This window comes from Danio rerio, chromosome 13, assembly GCF_052040795.2.
Source record: "Danio rerio strain M-AB ecotype USA chromosome 13, GRCz13ab, whole genome shotgun sequence".
In the NCBI taxonomy this organism is placed as follows: Eukaryota; Metazoa; Chordata; class Actinopteri; order Cypriniformes; family Danionidae; genus Danio; species Danio rerio.
In genome coordinates, this window is record NC_141033.1 from 9157501 (window position 1) to 9173098 (window position 15598).

General features: G+C 39.5%; 1 protein-coding gene across 2 annotated transcripts in view; it reads right to left on the reverse strand.

Annotated features, from left to right (window-relative positions):
- stpg4 (sperm-tail PG-rich repeat containing 4) overlaps positions 1 to 14473 on the reverse strand; it is a 15721-nt gene extending 1248 nt beyond the window's left edge. The window contains 5 exon segments of one of the 2 annotated variants that reach the window (NR_137198.1): positions 4973 to 5018; positions 8817 to 8844; positions 11137 to 11391; positions 11582 to 11638; positions 14374 to 14473. Coding sequence is in view for 1 of the 2 variants with exons in the window: in NM_001327811.1 (NP_001314740.1) it covers positions 4973 to 5018; positions 8817 to 8881; positions 11137 to 11391; positions 11582 to 11638; positions 14374 to 14439 (489 nt within the window). In the remaining variant the exon portion in view is untranslated. 2 annotated transcript variants of the gene reach the window in all.
- Positions 14474 to 15598: the final 1125 nt, after the last annotated feature.

Genomic DNA, 15598 nt, shown 5'->3' on the forward strand with positions numbered 1-15598 from the left:
GGGAGGTTAATATATTTTTTTGTTTTAATATGATTTCTATAGGAGGACAAACATTTTTAACGTTTTCAAATGCTGTCAAAGTGTGTAGAATTAATATTTAATTTCAACATTTCTGTCAACGAAGATTTGCGTCATAACCTGCAACACAGGTTTCTATCAGCAGGGTGGGATGCCAGGCAGGTGGCTGTTGTAAACAAACCAGGAGATAATAAAGCATGGAAAACCGTTCAAAGAGGGTATGACATATTAGAACACCTATTTGCAAACTTTAAAAACACAAAAAAAATAAAGATATACCTCTCTCCACTAAGACAGTGAAGGAAAGGGCTATTAAAATGGTAGGTAACATCACCAATCAGCAAACCAAGGACATTAATTCAGTGCCAGCATACTCAATTGCCTGTGATGTGACCGATACTCAACGCGTTTTTTTGCAGGTATGTGAACTCTGATGGGCCGCAAGAAGAAATGATCAAATTAATAACACTAAAAGACAAGAGACTGTGCTGAAGTGTTTTAATGACAACAAAATAAACACCAACCACCTGATTTCAGTGGCTATTTAATCATGAAGGCTCATTATGTATTTGTAGCCAATTTAGTCATTTTTATAGTAGGCTAATATAGCTACTATAGATACATACAGCATGTGTTTCCTTCATTATAAGGCTTATATAAGGCTTTAAATTTTTTGTGGCTCCAGACATATTTGTTTTTTGTTTTTTTGGTCCAATATGGCTCTTTCAACATTTTGGGTTGCCGACCCCTGTTTTAGACCAATGTGCAGATAGCTTCCAACCAGTATTTACGATTCTTTAACAGTGGACTTAACAATTTTTTGAGCTCCAGATTGTCGCACACTGTACAAATGTGTTTGTTCCTTCAGTAACGCGAACATTTCTGCTGTTATGAACTTTCTGAAATCCTCCAGGGGTGTGTGAAGATTGTCTGGAGGTGTGGCACTTGGCCACTTGTGGGTTTCAACTTTTTCCAAGAAAAAGTTTTGTTACCCTTGCTGGTTGCAGGCCAGAGTTTATGTTTGGCTGTGCAGCTTCTAAATCTAGATCACTTGATCTGCTTATGTCTAAATCAGATCCACTTCATTCATCATCCTCCATGTTTTTAATACTTGAAGTGTAATCAGGGTCATCAATGTCTTTATTCGAGCCAATGTCACGTCCCTCATACTCACTGTCATCTCTGTTTGTGCATTCTGAACATCAAATTGTTTCCTGAATCTAATCATGTTACTCTCACTTCAAATTTACAACCTTAAAATAAGACCACCATATGATATAAACATCTTGTTACAGCTTATAGTTATAAAATAGTTTCAAAATACATTTCAGTAGCAATATATTTAATGTGTCATTATTTAATTTTTATTTTTGTTAATATATGTTTTGAAATGAGCAGTAGAAAATATAGAACACTAAAATAATTTAATCAGCTAAATTAATTGAGCAGTTTGATACCATTTTTCCTAATGTGACAAATATGTAAATACGAAAACAGTTTAAAAATTTTCAATCATGAATTTTTAAAAAATGTTTAAATTAAATTTTGTTTTTGCAGATAATTGAAACAAAGTCTGGAGCATTTTTCAACATTAATTTAAAAATATATACAAATAATTTAGTACCTTTTTGAGCATAATTTCCAAAACAAGTAATAAAAAATCTCATTACCGCAACAGTCTGTAAAATTGACTCTGTCAAAAAAGCAAATTCATTTTGACATTTTTGAAAAGGGATTATTAACAGTGATGTGGAGTTTTCCATACTATGCCAACTTTTTCTGATGTGGGGTTGTATGTCTACCGCTAAAAATAAGAATCGTTCATTCGCCTAAAATGTTTGTTTGTGTTTGTTTGTACATAACAAAACGGCTAATTATCTGGCTTCACTTGAAACTAAAAATATTCTGTTTTTCCAAGCATAAGCTGTGAAAGCTGTTGATCTGTTATCTTAAAAATAAGTTTGAGGTTTCGTTGCTACTTAACCTTTGACAGATGACAACGTAGTTTAAAAATTTTTAATCATGAATTTTTAAAAAATGTTTAAGTTAAATTTTGTTTTTGCAGATAATTGAACCAAAGTCTGGAGCATTTGTCAACATTATTTAAAAATAAATACATATCATTTAGTACCTTTTTGAGTATAATTTCCAAAACAAGTAATAAAAAATCTCATTACCGCCACAGTCTGTAAAATTGACTCTGTCAAAAAGGCAAATTCATTTTGACATTTTTGAAAAGGGATTATTAACAGTGATGTGGAGTTACTTGAGAGTCTGAAATAACATTTATTTTTAAATTAACAGGATTTTTTATTTTTATGGTTTCTTCTCATTACCGAAACACTGTATACAACTGACATTTTTTTAATGTATTTTAATAAAACCTGATGTATTTTCAAAATAATGTGGCTAACATCAAAATTCCATCTACTGTTTTAAGGTTAACAGCCCGATGTGACATATTTTTCACCGCAATATCTTCGTACCTTGATTTATATCAGTTTGTTAAAGATATTAATACAATATTAAAATCACGATTAGTGTAATCTAGGATGTGTTATTAAAACATTAGAATAGTTAAATGGGTCAAAACATACCTTTAGTAATAAAAACAGATATCTTTATAAATTGCTGACACTGCAACGTGTGCTCCCCACACAGTCCACCATTTTGGACATGTTACCATGACAACAAAAAATGCAAACATTCTCACGTGACTGAACCTGGATGTTACTTATACGTCACTTTCAGACTTCCCAAGTTGAAAATGAGGAATATTGCTTTAAAAAGACCTTTCCAGATGATCGCAATTGTTTGTGACACCCGCGTCACAGTGGGTTCTTATTTAAAATAAGTGGGCCACTTTTTCCATATCTTCTCTGGGCCACATTAGGCTTACAACCGCAATAGCCAGAGCTTACTGTGCCAAATATTTGCTATAAGTGGCCCACATTTGTCTTGCGATAACTGGGCCACATTTGCACCTACAAGTGTGAGCCACTTTAAGTTTAGACCCAGATTACCCTTAAATGACTAAGCCACATTTTTGCCAACTGTGGCCCACATTTGTCCTCCATCATTTGGGCCAAATTTATCATTTGCCACATGGGCCACATTAGGCTCATATTCAGATTACATTCGGCCATAAGTGCCAAATCTTTGCCTTAAAGGGCACCTATGGAGAAAAATCTACTTTTCAAGCTGTTTGGACATACATGTGTTTAAGTATAGTGTATATACTGTCATATTGGGGTGAAATAAACACACCCGGTCCTTTTTTTTTTTTTAATTTAACAACATAAACACGGTGGACCAATTGGAGCGGTTTCAGATCGACCGCAACTTTACGTAGAAGTGCGCTCCCCCTGCCCACCAATATTAATTGACAGCTGCGCGCATTAACATGTCTCTGTAGTAATGCGTATAATCATATCGACAAGACAGGACGAGCTCTAAGCAACCGGGAATAAAAGGTCTGTTCAGTTTGCTAGGATCATCAATCATCATCAGACGTGATCAAGAGTGAGTTTTACAAGTTTAACATGTTTTAAAACGTGTGCACGTGTGTAATGAAGTACAGCCATTCACTTCATCAGCACAGCCGCGTGTCTCTCTCACTGTCTCTGTGTGTCTGACTGTCTACGCCAGTGATCCCCAAACTTGTTCCTGGAGGGCCGGTGTCCTGCAGATTTTCGCTCCAACCCTAATCAAACACACCTGAACAAGCTAATCAAGATCTTACTAGGTATACTTAAAACACCCAGGCAGGTGTGTTGAGGCAAGTTGGAGCTAAACCCTGCAGGGACACCGGCCCTCCTGGACCAGGATTGGTGACCCCTGGTCTACACTATGTATGTGTGTGTGTGTGTCTGCGCTACGTGTCTGTGCTATGTGTGCGTGTGTGTGTGTGTGTGTGTCTACGCTATGTATGTGTGTGTGTGTGTCTGCGCAACGTGTCTGTGCTATGTGTGTGTGTGTGTGCGTGTCTACGCTATGTATGTGCGTGTGTGTCTGCGCTACGTGTGTGTGTGTGTGTGTGTGTGTGTGTGTGTGTGTGTGTGTGTGTGTGTGTGTGTGTGTGTGTGTGTGTGTGTGTGTGTGTGTGTGTGTTTGTCTGCGGGATGGGCGGGGATGACTCGCCTTAAAGGCCCAGTGCAAAAAAACACCAACAACCTTTTCCCAGCTATAATACAGACACTTCAAACAGCTATAATAAATACTCTGATTGGTGTTTTGAGCTGAAACTTTACAGACACATTCTGGGGACCCAAAAGACTTATAATAAATATGAAAAAAGGGGTAACCTATGTGCGCTTTAAATGGCCCATATATGAATTTGAATCTTTACCTTACCCTTTGCCATTGCACACATTCATTATGTCTGGGCCAAGAGAATACCAACAGTGCTGCATAACTGCATAAAGTGGCCCACATTCTCATGCTATCTGAGGTGTTTTCTATACTATCCCAACTTTTTCTGATGTGGGGTTGTATGTCCACCACCGAAAATAAGAATCGTTCATTCGCCTAAAATTTTTGTTTGTTTTTTTGTTTGTACATAACAAATCGGCTAATTATCTGACTTCACTTGAAACTAAAAATCTTCTGTTTCCCAGGCATAAGCTGTGAAAGCTGTTGATCTGTTATCTTAAGAATAAGTTTGAGGTTTCGTTGCTACTTAACCTTTGACAAATGACTTGTCGTACATGAAACAACACTCTCTAACAGCTACACAAAGCCCTAATGTTCACCCTAATGAGACCCAGAGGAGGATTTAGCATCTTCTCTGTTCTGTCAGCACAAGACAGCTGCCAGCGCAGCTCAAATAACCAGCCAACACGGGAGTGCATAATGTGCACACATGATTGTTGATGCTGTATAAAACATCCTGGGGTAAAGGAGGTTTTAATGTATGCATAAAGGGTAAGTTACTGATATTCACGCTGAAACTTACCGGGAGAAAGCTGACTCTCTGTACCACTGATCGGAACATCACATGTCTGCAATAAGAGATGAGTGTTATTGGAGAAGATAATAAAATGGTCAAAGAGGAGAAAAGGAAGAGTCAGCAAAAAGATCAAACACCACCCTGCTAAAAAATCCATCTTAAACCAGCCTAAGCTGGTTGGCTGGTTTTAGTTGGTTGACCAGCCTGGTTTTTAGGGGGTTTTGGCCATTTCCAGGCTGGTTTCCAGCCATTTCCAGTCTTAGCTGGTCAGGCTGGAAAAGGACCAGCTAAAACCAACTAAAACCAGCTTGACCAGCCTGGTTTAAGCTGGACACAGCTGGTTTTGGCTGGGCTCCCAGCCTGATTAGGCTGGTCAAGCTGGTTTTAGCTGGTCATCTCCCAGCCTGACCAGCTAAGACCAGGCTGGAAATAGCTGGAATTCAGCCTGGAAATGGCCGAAACCCCTCTAAAACCAGCCTGGTCAACCAGCTAAATCCAGCCAACCAGCTTAGGCTGGTTAAGCTGGATTTTTCAGCAGGGCACCCACAATAAGGTTTCTTCTATTGGTCTAATGCAGGGCCGCCTGAACTCTGTCCTGGTGGGCTGGTGTCCTGCATATTTTAGTTCCAACCCCAATTAAACACACCTGAACCAGCTAATCAAGCTCTTTCTAGGTATACTAGAAAGCTCCAGGCAGGTTTGTTAAGGGAAGTTGGAGCTAAACTATGCAAGACACCGGCCCTCCAGGACCAAGTTTGGCCACCCTTGGTCTAATCCAGGGGTGTCCAAACTCTGTCCTGGAGGGCCAGTGTCCTGGAGAGTTTAGCTCCAACCCTAACCAAACACATTTGTACCAGCTAATCAAGCTCTTACTAGATATACTGCAAACTTCCTGGCAGGTGTGTTGAAGCAAGTTGGAGCTAAACTAAGCAGGACACTAGCCCTCCAGGAGTTTGGACACCCCTGGTCAAATCAGTCTGAGACTTGAGATTTGTGCTTGCACTGCAAATATTTGAATTTTAGCACAATTTATGTTAAAAAAAATAAAACGGTCCCACTTTATATTAAGTGGCCTTAACTAATATGTACTTACACAGGACTTAATAGTTTGATACAATGTACTTATTGTGTACATAAAATTTTTTACTGTGTACTTATGCTTGATTAAATACATGTGTGTAATTACATCTGTAATTAACTTTTCTAATTACATTTGTAAATACACTGTTGACCATCCCTTACACCTTAACCCACCCTTAAACCTACCCATACCACCAAACCTGTTCATAACCCAACCTCTATCCCAACACAAAAGCACCACAAGTGTTCTCGAATACATTATAAACACATTAAGTGTATTGTATTTATTTTTTGATGTAAGTACATAGTAGTTAAGGACACCTAACATAAAGTGGGACCAATAAAACTAGCTGACATTAATGCACTTATGCAACATTCACAGGGATGTAAAAGACCTTTATACCACTGTAAAATTGCATTTTGCAGCTGAATAGATTTACAGAAGTGTATAAATAATAAATTCTTTAGTTTTTCAGCTGCATGTAATAAATTTCAACCAAAATTTGGTAAGCAAAAGGCGATAGCAGCCGTTGACTTCTAAAACCAAAAGGTTTTCTCAAGTTCTGCATTGTACATACATAATTGAAGCCACGATGGTTAGAACTGTCGTTAGTGACATCATAAGTAAAGTTTATTTATAAACTAATTTCGAGAGGATCACATGCTTATGATTGCTTGCAGCCGGTCCTGCATTATTCAATTTATGATTCACCAATCAGTCGATTCCTGAGCCACTATAAATACCATATAGTTCCATATAACAGCCATCTTCATTTTAAATAATCTCCCCTTCCACTCCTACTCCTCCTTTCCTAGATGGGTGGCACGGTGCCCCAGTGGTTAGCACTGTTGCCTGTGTAGAATACTGTGTATTTCTGTGTAGAGTTTACATGTTCTCTCCGTGCTCATCCCTGGGTTCCCCGGTTTCCTCTCACCTTCTGAAAACAAGTAACTTAAGTTAATTGACTGATCCAAATCTGCACCATAGACATGCACTCAGTAAGTAGTTATCTCTTCATAGCAATCACTAGCATAGCAATCTGTTTATTTGCTACTACAGCAGAGGAGTTCTCGAGATCTACTTGAGCTCAAACTCCCCTCTCGCCTTGCAAACGGGAGGAAGCCCCAGGCTTGAGGATCTTATGAGCTCAGGGCTCTCTCCCGGGACAGCAGGACAAACAAGCTTTATAATCAATCATCAGCTAAGTGTGAACTCTTGAAAAGTGGTAGAGTAATAAATCCTGCTAATTAAGAAGTTCAAATTAGGTTCAAAATAATGTCAGATTATTGTTGTAAACAATAAATATTGACCTTGTTCTTCATGTACAGTACAATCGAGAACAGCTATTGGAACTTATTGGCTCAAGACTTCCAGTCTCATTAAACAGGGGAGCCCAAACTCAGTCCTGGGGGGCTGCAGAGTTAAGCTTCAACTTCAATTAGGCACACCCTAACAGCTAATCAAGTTCTTACTAGGTATACAAGAAACTTTATTGCGTGTAATGCAATGTAATGCTATGTAATGCTATGTAAAACAAGACACAGAAAAAAGGTGTACTTCAGCATTGCAGAATAAGGTCAATACAGTAGGCCTGGTGTCATAGTCGGGGCTTAGACAAAACCTCATACTTATATTACTTTATATTAAGATTTTAATTGATTCATTCATTCATTTTCTTTTTGGCTTAGTCCCTTTATTAATCTGGGGTCCCCACAGTGGAATGAACCGCCAACTTATCCAACCCATCACTGGGAAACATTCACACTCATTCACACACATACACAACGGACAACATTATCTTACCCAATTCACCTATAGTGCATGTGTTTGGACTTGTGGGGGAAACCAAAGCACATGGAGGAAACCCGGGGAGAACATGCAAACTCCACATAGAAACGCCAACTGACCTAGCCGAGGCTCAAACCAGCGACTTTCTTGCTGTGAGGCGGTTATGCTACACACTGCGCCACCTTGCAGCCTTTATTTATGACATCAAATATTATTAAACTAGAATATTGGATATTGGGATATAGGATTAAACACAACAGAAGATACTTTAAGAAAGCTGTAACCTTGACTTGTAACCATAGCATTTGTAATTCAAGTTTACAACATTCTTCAAAAGATCTTCTTTTGTATTAAACAGAAGAAACAAACTCAAAAGGATTTGGAACCACTTAAGGGTAAGTAAATAGTAAGTGCATATACATTTTAAGGGGAACTATTGCTTCAAGCCTTGTCTGTGAAGCCGGGGATAGCATCTAAAGACTCCATTACTATTTTTGTTCAGTGTGATTCAATATGTGGGATTACTTATGTCATTCTGGGGTTTTGCTGAGGATGGATTTGATAAATATTCAATTATTAATTTACTTTTCGGCTTAGTCCCTTTTTTTAATCTGAGGTCGCCACAGCGGAATGAACTGCCAACTTATCCAGCACATGTTCTACGCAGCGGATACCCTTCCGGCTGCAACCCATTACCAGTGCTACTCACTGTGCCACCGTGCTACACCGATTTGATAATCACTGTAGAAAAATTTTTTTGAGCAAATGTGAAAATGTCACAAACTCTCTCACAATGACTCAAGGCCATTCAAGTCCTGCCCTACATCATTGCTGTTCCATGTATTGAATTACACTGTATACTAAATAATAACAACTACAAAGGAAACCACGGATAAACATTTCTGACATTCAGTTTGTGATGCTGTCTGACTCTGAGTTGTCTGAGTTTATGAAAACATGCTGAGTGTGAAGTCTACTCACTTGCAGGGTGACTTGGAGACTGGCTTCTCTGTAATATCATAATGACCAGGTGAGAGGTTAATATCCTGTTAAACACACAAACACTGATACATCAACTGACACACCTAGTCATATACTTAGGAAGTATCTTTTTTTGAGCCATTTATCATCATTTATCATCATTTACATCCGCTTATCCAGGGCCGGGTCGCGGGGGCAGCAGTCTATGCTGCGTTCACACCAGGCGCGGCACGCGCATCAAGCACGAGTGATTTACATGTTAGGTCAATGCAAACGCACGAATAGACATCCTGCGGTGCGATACGCGCGAATGGCGTGGCGCGAATGGCGTGGCGCGAATGACGAGAATTGCGCGGTGCACATGGCACGAATGGCGTGGCACGAATTAAGCGTTTTGCGCTTTTGACGCGCTTAATGCACGTTTCGCGCGAATCACTCCAGTTCGAAAATCTGAACTTCAGCGGACATTCGTGCCGCGTTAACCAATTATGAGCTTGCTCTTGTGGGGGCGTGATTGTGACGTATCACCTGTTGTTGGTGTCCCAGGGGAAATCCCCCAGCAGACACCGACAAGAAGTTCATCAAACTGGGCTGGGCTCAGTCAGAAGCACCGCTGAAAACCTCCATCAGCCAGGTTCAGTTTCTGGAGGAGTCTATGAGCTGGATGCACCTCTGAAAGGATGCAGTGGACTCAGACACCGTCCTAAACGTATCGACGCTGTTTAACATTCTTCATAAAGCACATAAACACTGTTATTTTCGTCATAAAATCCATGTTAGCCCTTTAGCTATGAAGCTAGAGTCACGGGGCAGACAGAAGCCTTGCCCATCTCGCGGATCCGCGTCTGTTCTGAAGTGAATTTGACACGCGAATGAAGAGGGGTTTGACGCGCGAATGAAGCGAGTAACCTCAAATGTTTGCGCGGCTATTTAAGCGCGAATAGCGCAATTTATCCGTGCGTTCCGCGTCTGGTGTGAACACAGCATTAGGAGAGAACTCCAGACTTCCCTCTCCCCAGACACTTTTTCCAGCTATTCCGGGAGATCTCGAGGCGTTCCCAGGCCAGCCGAGAGATATAGTCCCTCCAGCGTGTCCTGGGTCTTCCCTGAGGCCTCCACCTAATGGGACATGCCTGGAACACCTTTCTTGGTAGGCATCCAGGAGGCATCCAAACAGATGCTTGAGCCACCTCAGCTGACTCTTCTCAATGTGGAGGAGCAGTGGCTCTCCTCCGAGCTCCTCTCGGGTGACAGAGCTCCTCACCCTGTCTTTAAGGGTGCGCCCTGCCACCCTGCAAAGGAAACTCATTTCGGCCGCTTGTATCCGAGATCTCGTCCTCTCGGTCACAACCCAAAATCATTGCCATAAGTGAGAGTAGGAACGTAGATTGACCGATAAATCGAATGCTTTGCCTTTCAACTCAGCTCCTTCTTTACTACAACGGACCGGTACATTGACCACATTACTGCTGTCGCTGCACGGGTCGTCCTGTCAATCTAATGCTCCATCCTTTCCTCACACGGGAACAAAATCCCAAGATACTTAATTTCCTTCACCTGGGGTAAGGACTTTCCTCCAACCAGGAGATGGCAAACCACCTTGTTCTAGTGGAGCACGATCGCCTCGGGCTTGGAGGTGCTAATTCTCATCCCAGCTGCGTCACACTCGGCAGCAAACCGCTCCACTGTATACTCAAGGTCCATGTTCGAAGAGGCCAACAGAACAACATTGTCTGCAAATATTTTGGGGTCCCCAAACGGGACCCGGTCCATGAAAGTTTTGAACAGAATTGGTGACAAAGGGCAGCCCTGCCGGAGCCCAACATGCACTAAAAAACAAGTCTGACTTATTGCCTGCAATGCAAACCAAGCTCCTACTCTGTTCATACAGGGACGAGACAGCCCTTAACAAAGCGCCTCTGACCCTATACTCCCACAGCACCCTCCACAGAATGCCACAAGGGACACAGCTGAATGCCTTCTCGAAGTCCACAAAACACATGTGGACTGGTTGGGCATACTCCCATGAACCCTCGAGCACCCTTGTGAGGGTATAGAACTGGTCCAGTGTGCCAAAGCCCGTACAAAAAACACATTGTTCTTCCTGGATCCTAGGTTCAACCATATTTGAGCCACTGTTATACAAATATTTAGCTTCTATTTTAGCCTCAAGTAACAAAAAATGCAGCATAATGCAAATAAACAACAGATGGTATAGTATAAATCTGAATGTTGTATTGGTCTTAATGTGGTAACCTCTTTGAGGGTCATTTGAAGTGAGGTGATTGGAATGAGGTCCTGTTCATTGTGACTGACTGACCTTATCCCTGAGGCCTAAAGTGTAGTTGTCAGGTCTGGGACAGCTTCTGAAGGAGTAAGTTGCTTGGCACCGGAGAGCCTCAGTGGTCGAGTTGGTGAAGTTATATGCCCCAGGTAATAGCATTTCCCCTTGACCCATGGTGGACATGAGGGTATTTCGCCCAGGCCCTTTGAAGCTGTATGTCCTAGGAACAGGGTTGAGTTTTGTCTCCTCTAAGAAGTCTCGGATGTGGTAGCTACCAGGAATAGGATAGTTCTGTTTGTAGAAAAAGAAGACTACATTTATGGATGATTCACTCCTCATATGATTTACTGCTGTATTTGCAGCCTGTGTGAAAGCTGTTATTTGTTAACTTGAGCACCAAAATATGTACAAGCTGATTCCATGTGTCCTGCAAAACAGGCCATATTTATTAGGCAGAAGTCTTGCATAAAATTTAACCTACCTTAATAGTATTTCTCCACCAACTGCTTCTTTCAGTGTACAGTTGTTCCTTCTGTTTCTGCAAAATAATAAAAATAATAATTTTAAACGACTGTATGCATCTATAATGTACATTATAATAGGTTCCATCACTCTCCACCAATCAATTTCTGGTGTGTGGTCTGGTGCAAAATGGCTGCTGTTGCATCATCCAAGTGGATGCTGCACACTGGTGACAGATGAAAAGATTCCCCGTGTAATGAGTGGTATCAACAAGGGTAGGATGCAAATGCAGCTTTTATTAGGAATGGTCTGACAGGTAAGGTTCAAAACAGGAACAGATGGTTGCATGCAGATAATCCAAAGGGTAACTGCTAAACAGGCAAGTTCTTGTGGTAGGTGCAAAACAAGCATAAACATAAAGATATTAAACAAACAAGGTCATAGACAATCCAGGAAATTGCTTTGTAATGCTCACTACAAGGAAACAAGACTCAGCATGGATATGTGTGTGAGTGGTGTGTACAGTGTATCCAGAAAGTATTCATAGCGCTTCACTTTTTCCACATTTTTTGTTACAGCTTTATTCCAAAATGAATTAAACAAATTTTTTCCTCATCATTTTCCTCATCAATGTGAAAAAAAAATTTAATTGTTACAAATATCTTAAAACTAAATAAACCTGAAAAATCACATGTACAGAAGTATTCACAGCCTTTGCAGTGAAGCTCTAAAATGAGCTCAAGTACATTCTGTTTCCACTGATCATTCTTGAGATGTTTCAGCAGCCTAACTGGAGTTCACCTGTGGTCAATTCAGTTGATTGGACGTGATTTGAAAAGGCATACATCTGTCTATATAAGGTCCCAGGGTTGACAGTGCATGTCAAAGTACAAACCAAGCATGAAGTCAAAGGGATTGGCTGTAGACCTCTGAGACAGGATTGTCTCGAGGCACAGGGCTGGGGAAGGTTACAGAAAAAATCCTCCTGCTCTAAAAGTTCCAGTGAGCATAGTGGCCTCCATCATCCGTAAGTGGAAGATGTTTGGAACCACCAGGACTCTCAGAAGGACAACAATGTCCTTGAGTGGCCCAGCCAGAGCCCATACCTAAATCCTATTGAACATCTCTGGAGAGTTCTGAAAATGGCTGTACACCGTCACTTCCCATCCAACCTGATAGAGCTTCAGAGGTACTGCAAAGAGAAATCGGCAAAAATTCCCAAAGACAGGTGTGCCAAGCCTGTGGCATCATATTCAAAAAGACTTGAGGCTGTTATTGCTGCCAAAGGTGCATCAACAAAGTATTGAGCAAAGGCTGTGAATACTTATGTGCATGTGATTTTTCAGCTTTTTTATTTTTTAAATAAATTTGCAACTATTTCAAAAAATATTTTTTTCCAAACCAAAAAATGTGGAAAAAGTTAAGTGACGAATACTTTAGAATGCACTGTATTTATCAGGGGGTCACCACAGCGGAATGAACCACTAACTTGTCCTTATACACACACATACACTACGGCCAATTTAGTTTATTTAATTCACCTATACCGAATGTCTTTGGACTGTTGGGGAAACCCTGAAGGAAACCCTCGCGAACACAGGGAGAACATGCAAACTCCACACAGAAATGCCAAATGACTCAGCTGGGACTCAAACCAGCGGCCTTCTTGCTGTGAGGTGATAGTGCTAACCACTGAGCCACCATGTTGCCCCGACATGAAAATATATAATATATATAAACAATTGATTAAATAAACAACTTTAACAACATTTTAAATATTTAAAAGGTGTCAGTCAGAAATCAGTAGTGTCAAGTTAGGTGCATGCATGGATATGTAGAGAAATGTATCATCGTTGAATGTAGATGGTAAAAGCCAATGTGCAGTTCTCCCCACAGACATCACGTTAAAAAAAAAGTATAGTTTGAGTTTATGTTAATGTAATTATGACAAAATATCCTTAAATGCACCTACAAAAAGTTACAGGTAACTAGATGAAATTTGTATTACTATTAAAAACTATTTATAAAAGTTTTGCATGTATGTGTGTGTATGTGTGTGTGTGTGTGATATGGTTGAAAAGAATGTAAATAGTCATTTTTGCACTATTTTGGCAAATTACAGAATATTATGACATTTTATATGCAGTATGTGGATTCCAATTGCAATTTGCATATGTTGCCAGATATCATGCCATATATCTGCTTTCTATATCAGGAAAAAATTACAGTAAAACTACATTATGATGAGATTAATCAAACTAGTTCAGTGCATCCACTGTCTGTACTGTTCCCTTACATCTAATCCATAATGAAACCTGTATCATATTTTAAACAACAATATTTAATTATTGTTAAAGACTGTTTATTGAAATGATGTGCATCTTGTGTGTTGGTGATCTAAAGTTGTGTTCCTGTAATATCTGTATGATAAAACCAATGATGCTGCAAATGCTGGACTTCTCTGAACAAAAGAACGCAGCATGCTGAGTTTTGAACACTGGAGAGCCTGTGTTAGAAGTAGTTTAGAGTTTAGTGTGTAGAGTTTTGAAAATTGACATCAGGGTTCTGAAATTTGAGACAATTGGGGGGAAAAAAGCTTTTATTTACATTTGAACACAAAGTGGCATGTCCAAAATTATTTACACGCTTCTCAAAAATGAATAAAAAGTCTTTATTAGCTATTACAGCAATCGATTCCATATGGCTGACAGATTTTTGTGTGTCTCCACTTGTTAACAATGGACCATTCTTTTAAAGAGTAACTAAATATTTTATGCATCAATATTCATCACATTAAATGTGAAAACTTACCTCATCTACGCCTTTTTCTTTGGGTAATATTTTCTCTCTTCCTGCGGGTATAATTCTGTCGTTCATGGTTACCTAATTACAGCACTACGACAAAAAGCGTTGCTTAGGTACGAAAAGTTTTTAAATTATTAATCAAGACAACTGTACACACACACACACACACACACACACACATCTAGTGAGTTGACTTTTATTTTAAACATTCAGTGAGATTGTACGCCATCTAATCTTTGAAACGTATATTTTTTCCAGATCAATCTGCCTGAGCTGTTATACAAAATTATTTTAGTTAAACTAAGTTATACTTTTAGAGGAATAATGTCGAATGCGGTGTTTAAAGGTTACCATAAATTAAAGATAACTGAAATCTCCAATAAGCTGCCTATGCCACAAACAAAACAGGTTGCGGAAACAGCATCAAAGTAGCGTTATTTGTTCAGTGGTTTGCTACATGTGTCACATCTTTTTGTAAGGTTTTGTTACAAATAACCTACACAGCACAGGCCATGAAGCAGAGAAGGAAGCTCTCTGGGAGTTACTCTTCTGTTGCTGGGAAACCAGGAACACATGCTCCAACAAGCAGCTGATAGGACCAGTGTTTACTGTTGTCGGATCTGTCTACTTAAACGAGTGCACTTCAGCAATGCCATATAGCATAAATAACAGTCATGCTTTATTGGTTTGTTGTCTTTGGATTAAAATAATATTATAATAGTCATAGACACATGAATAAGCTAACTACAGTAAACTCCATTTCGCACACCATGTTCACCAGACGAGAAGAGCAAATTTAATTAAGAGTAGGCATGGGCCGGTTGAAGATCCTGAAGGTATGATAACCTTGGATAAAAATATAAGTTTCACAATATTGTGATTACTGCTCTAAAATATATTATTTTTAAGTGTCTGGGTAAAAACTAAGACTTTTTTCCTTTTTGAAGACAGTATTTTATTTTGAGAAACATTTGAAATATTTTGGAACAGTAAACATGTCAGGCTAAATGAATTATTGACTTCAGCTGTCTACATTCGTTTCAAAAACACAGATTTTTTTTATATTTTTACAATTTAAAACAGCATCTCTGAATACGTTTTCAACTGGTGATAATAAATGCCCTAAAGAAAAACATTTAAAAAAAAAAAATCGTACACATAATGGTACTGTAGAAAATAGACTGTTTTAAAACCTGGAAGTATACCTTGAAAACAGTTATCCCATGACTAA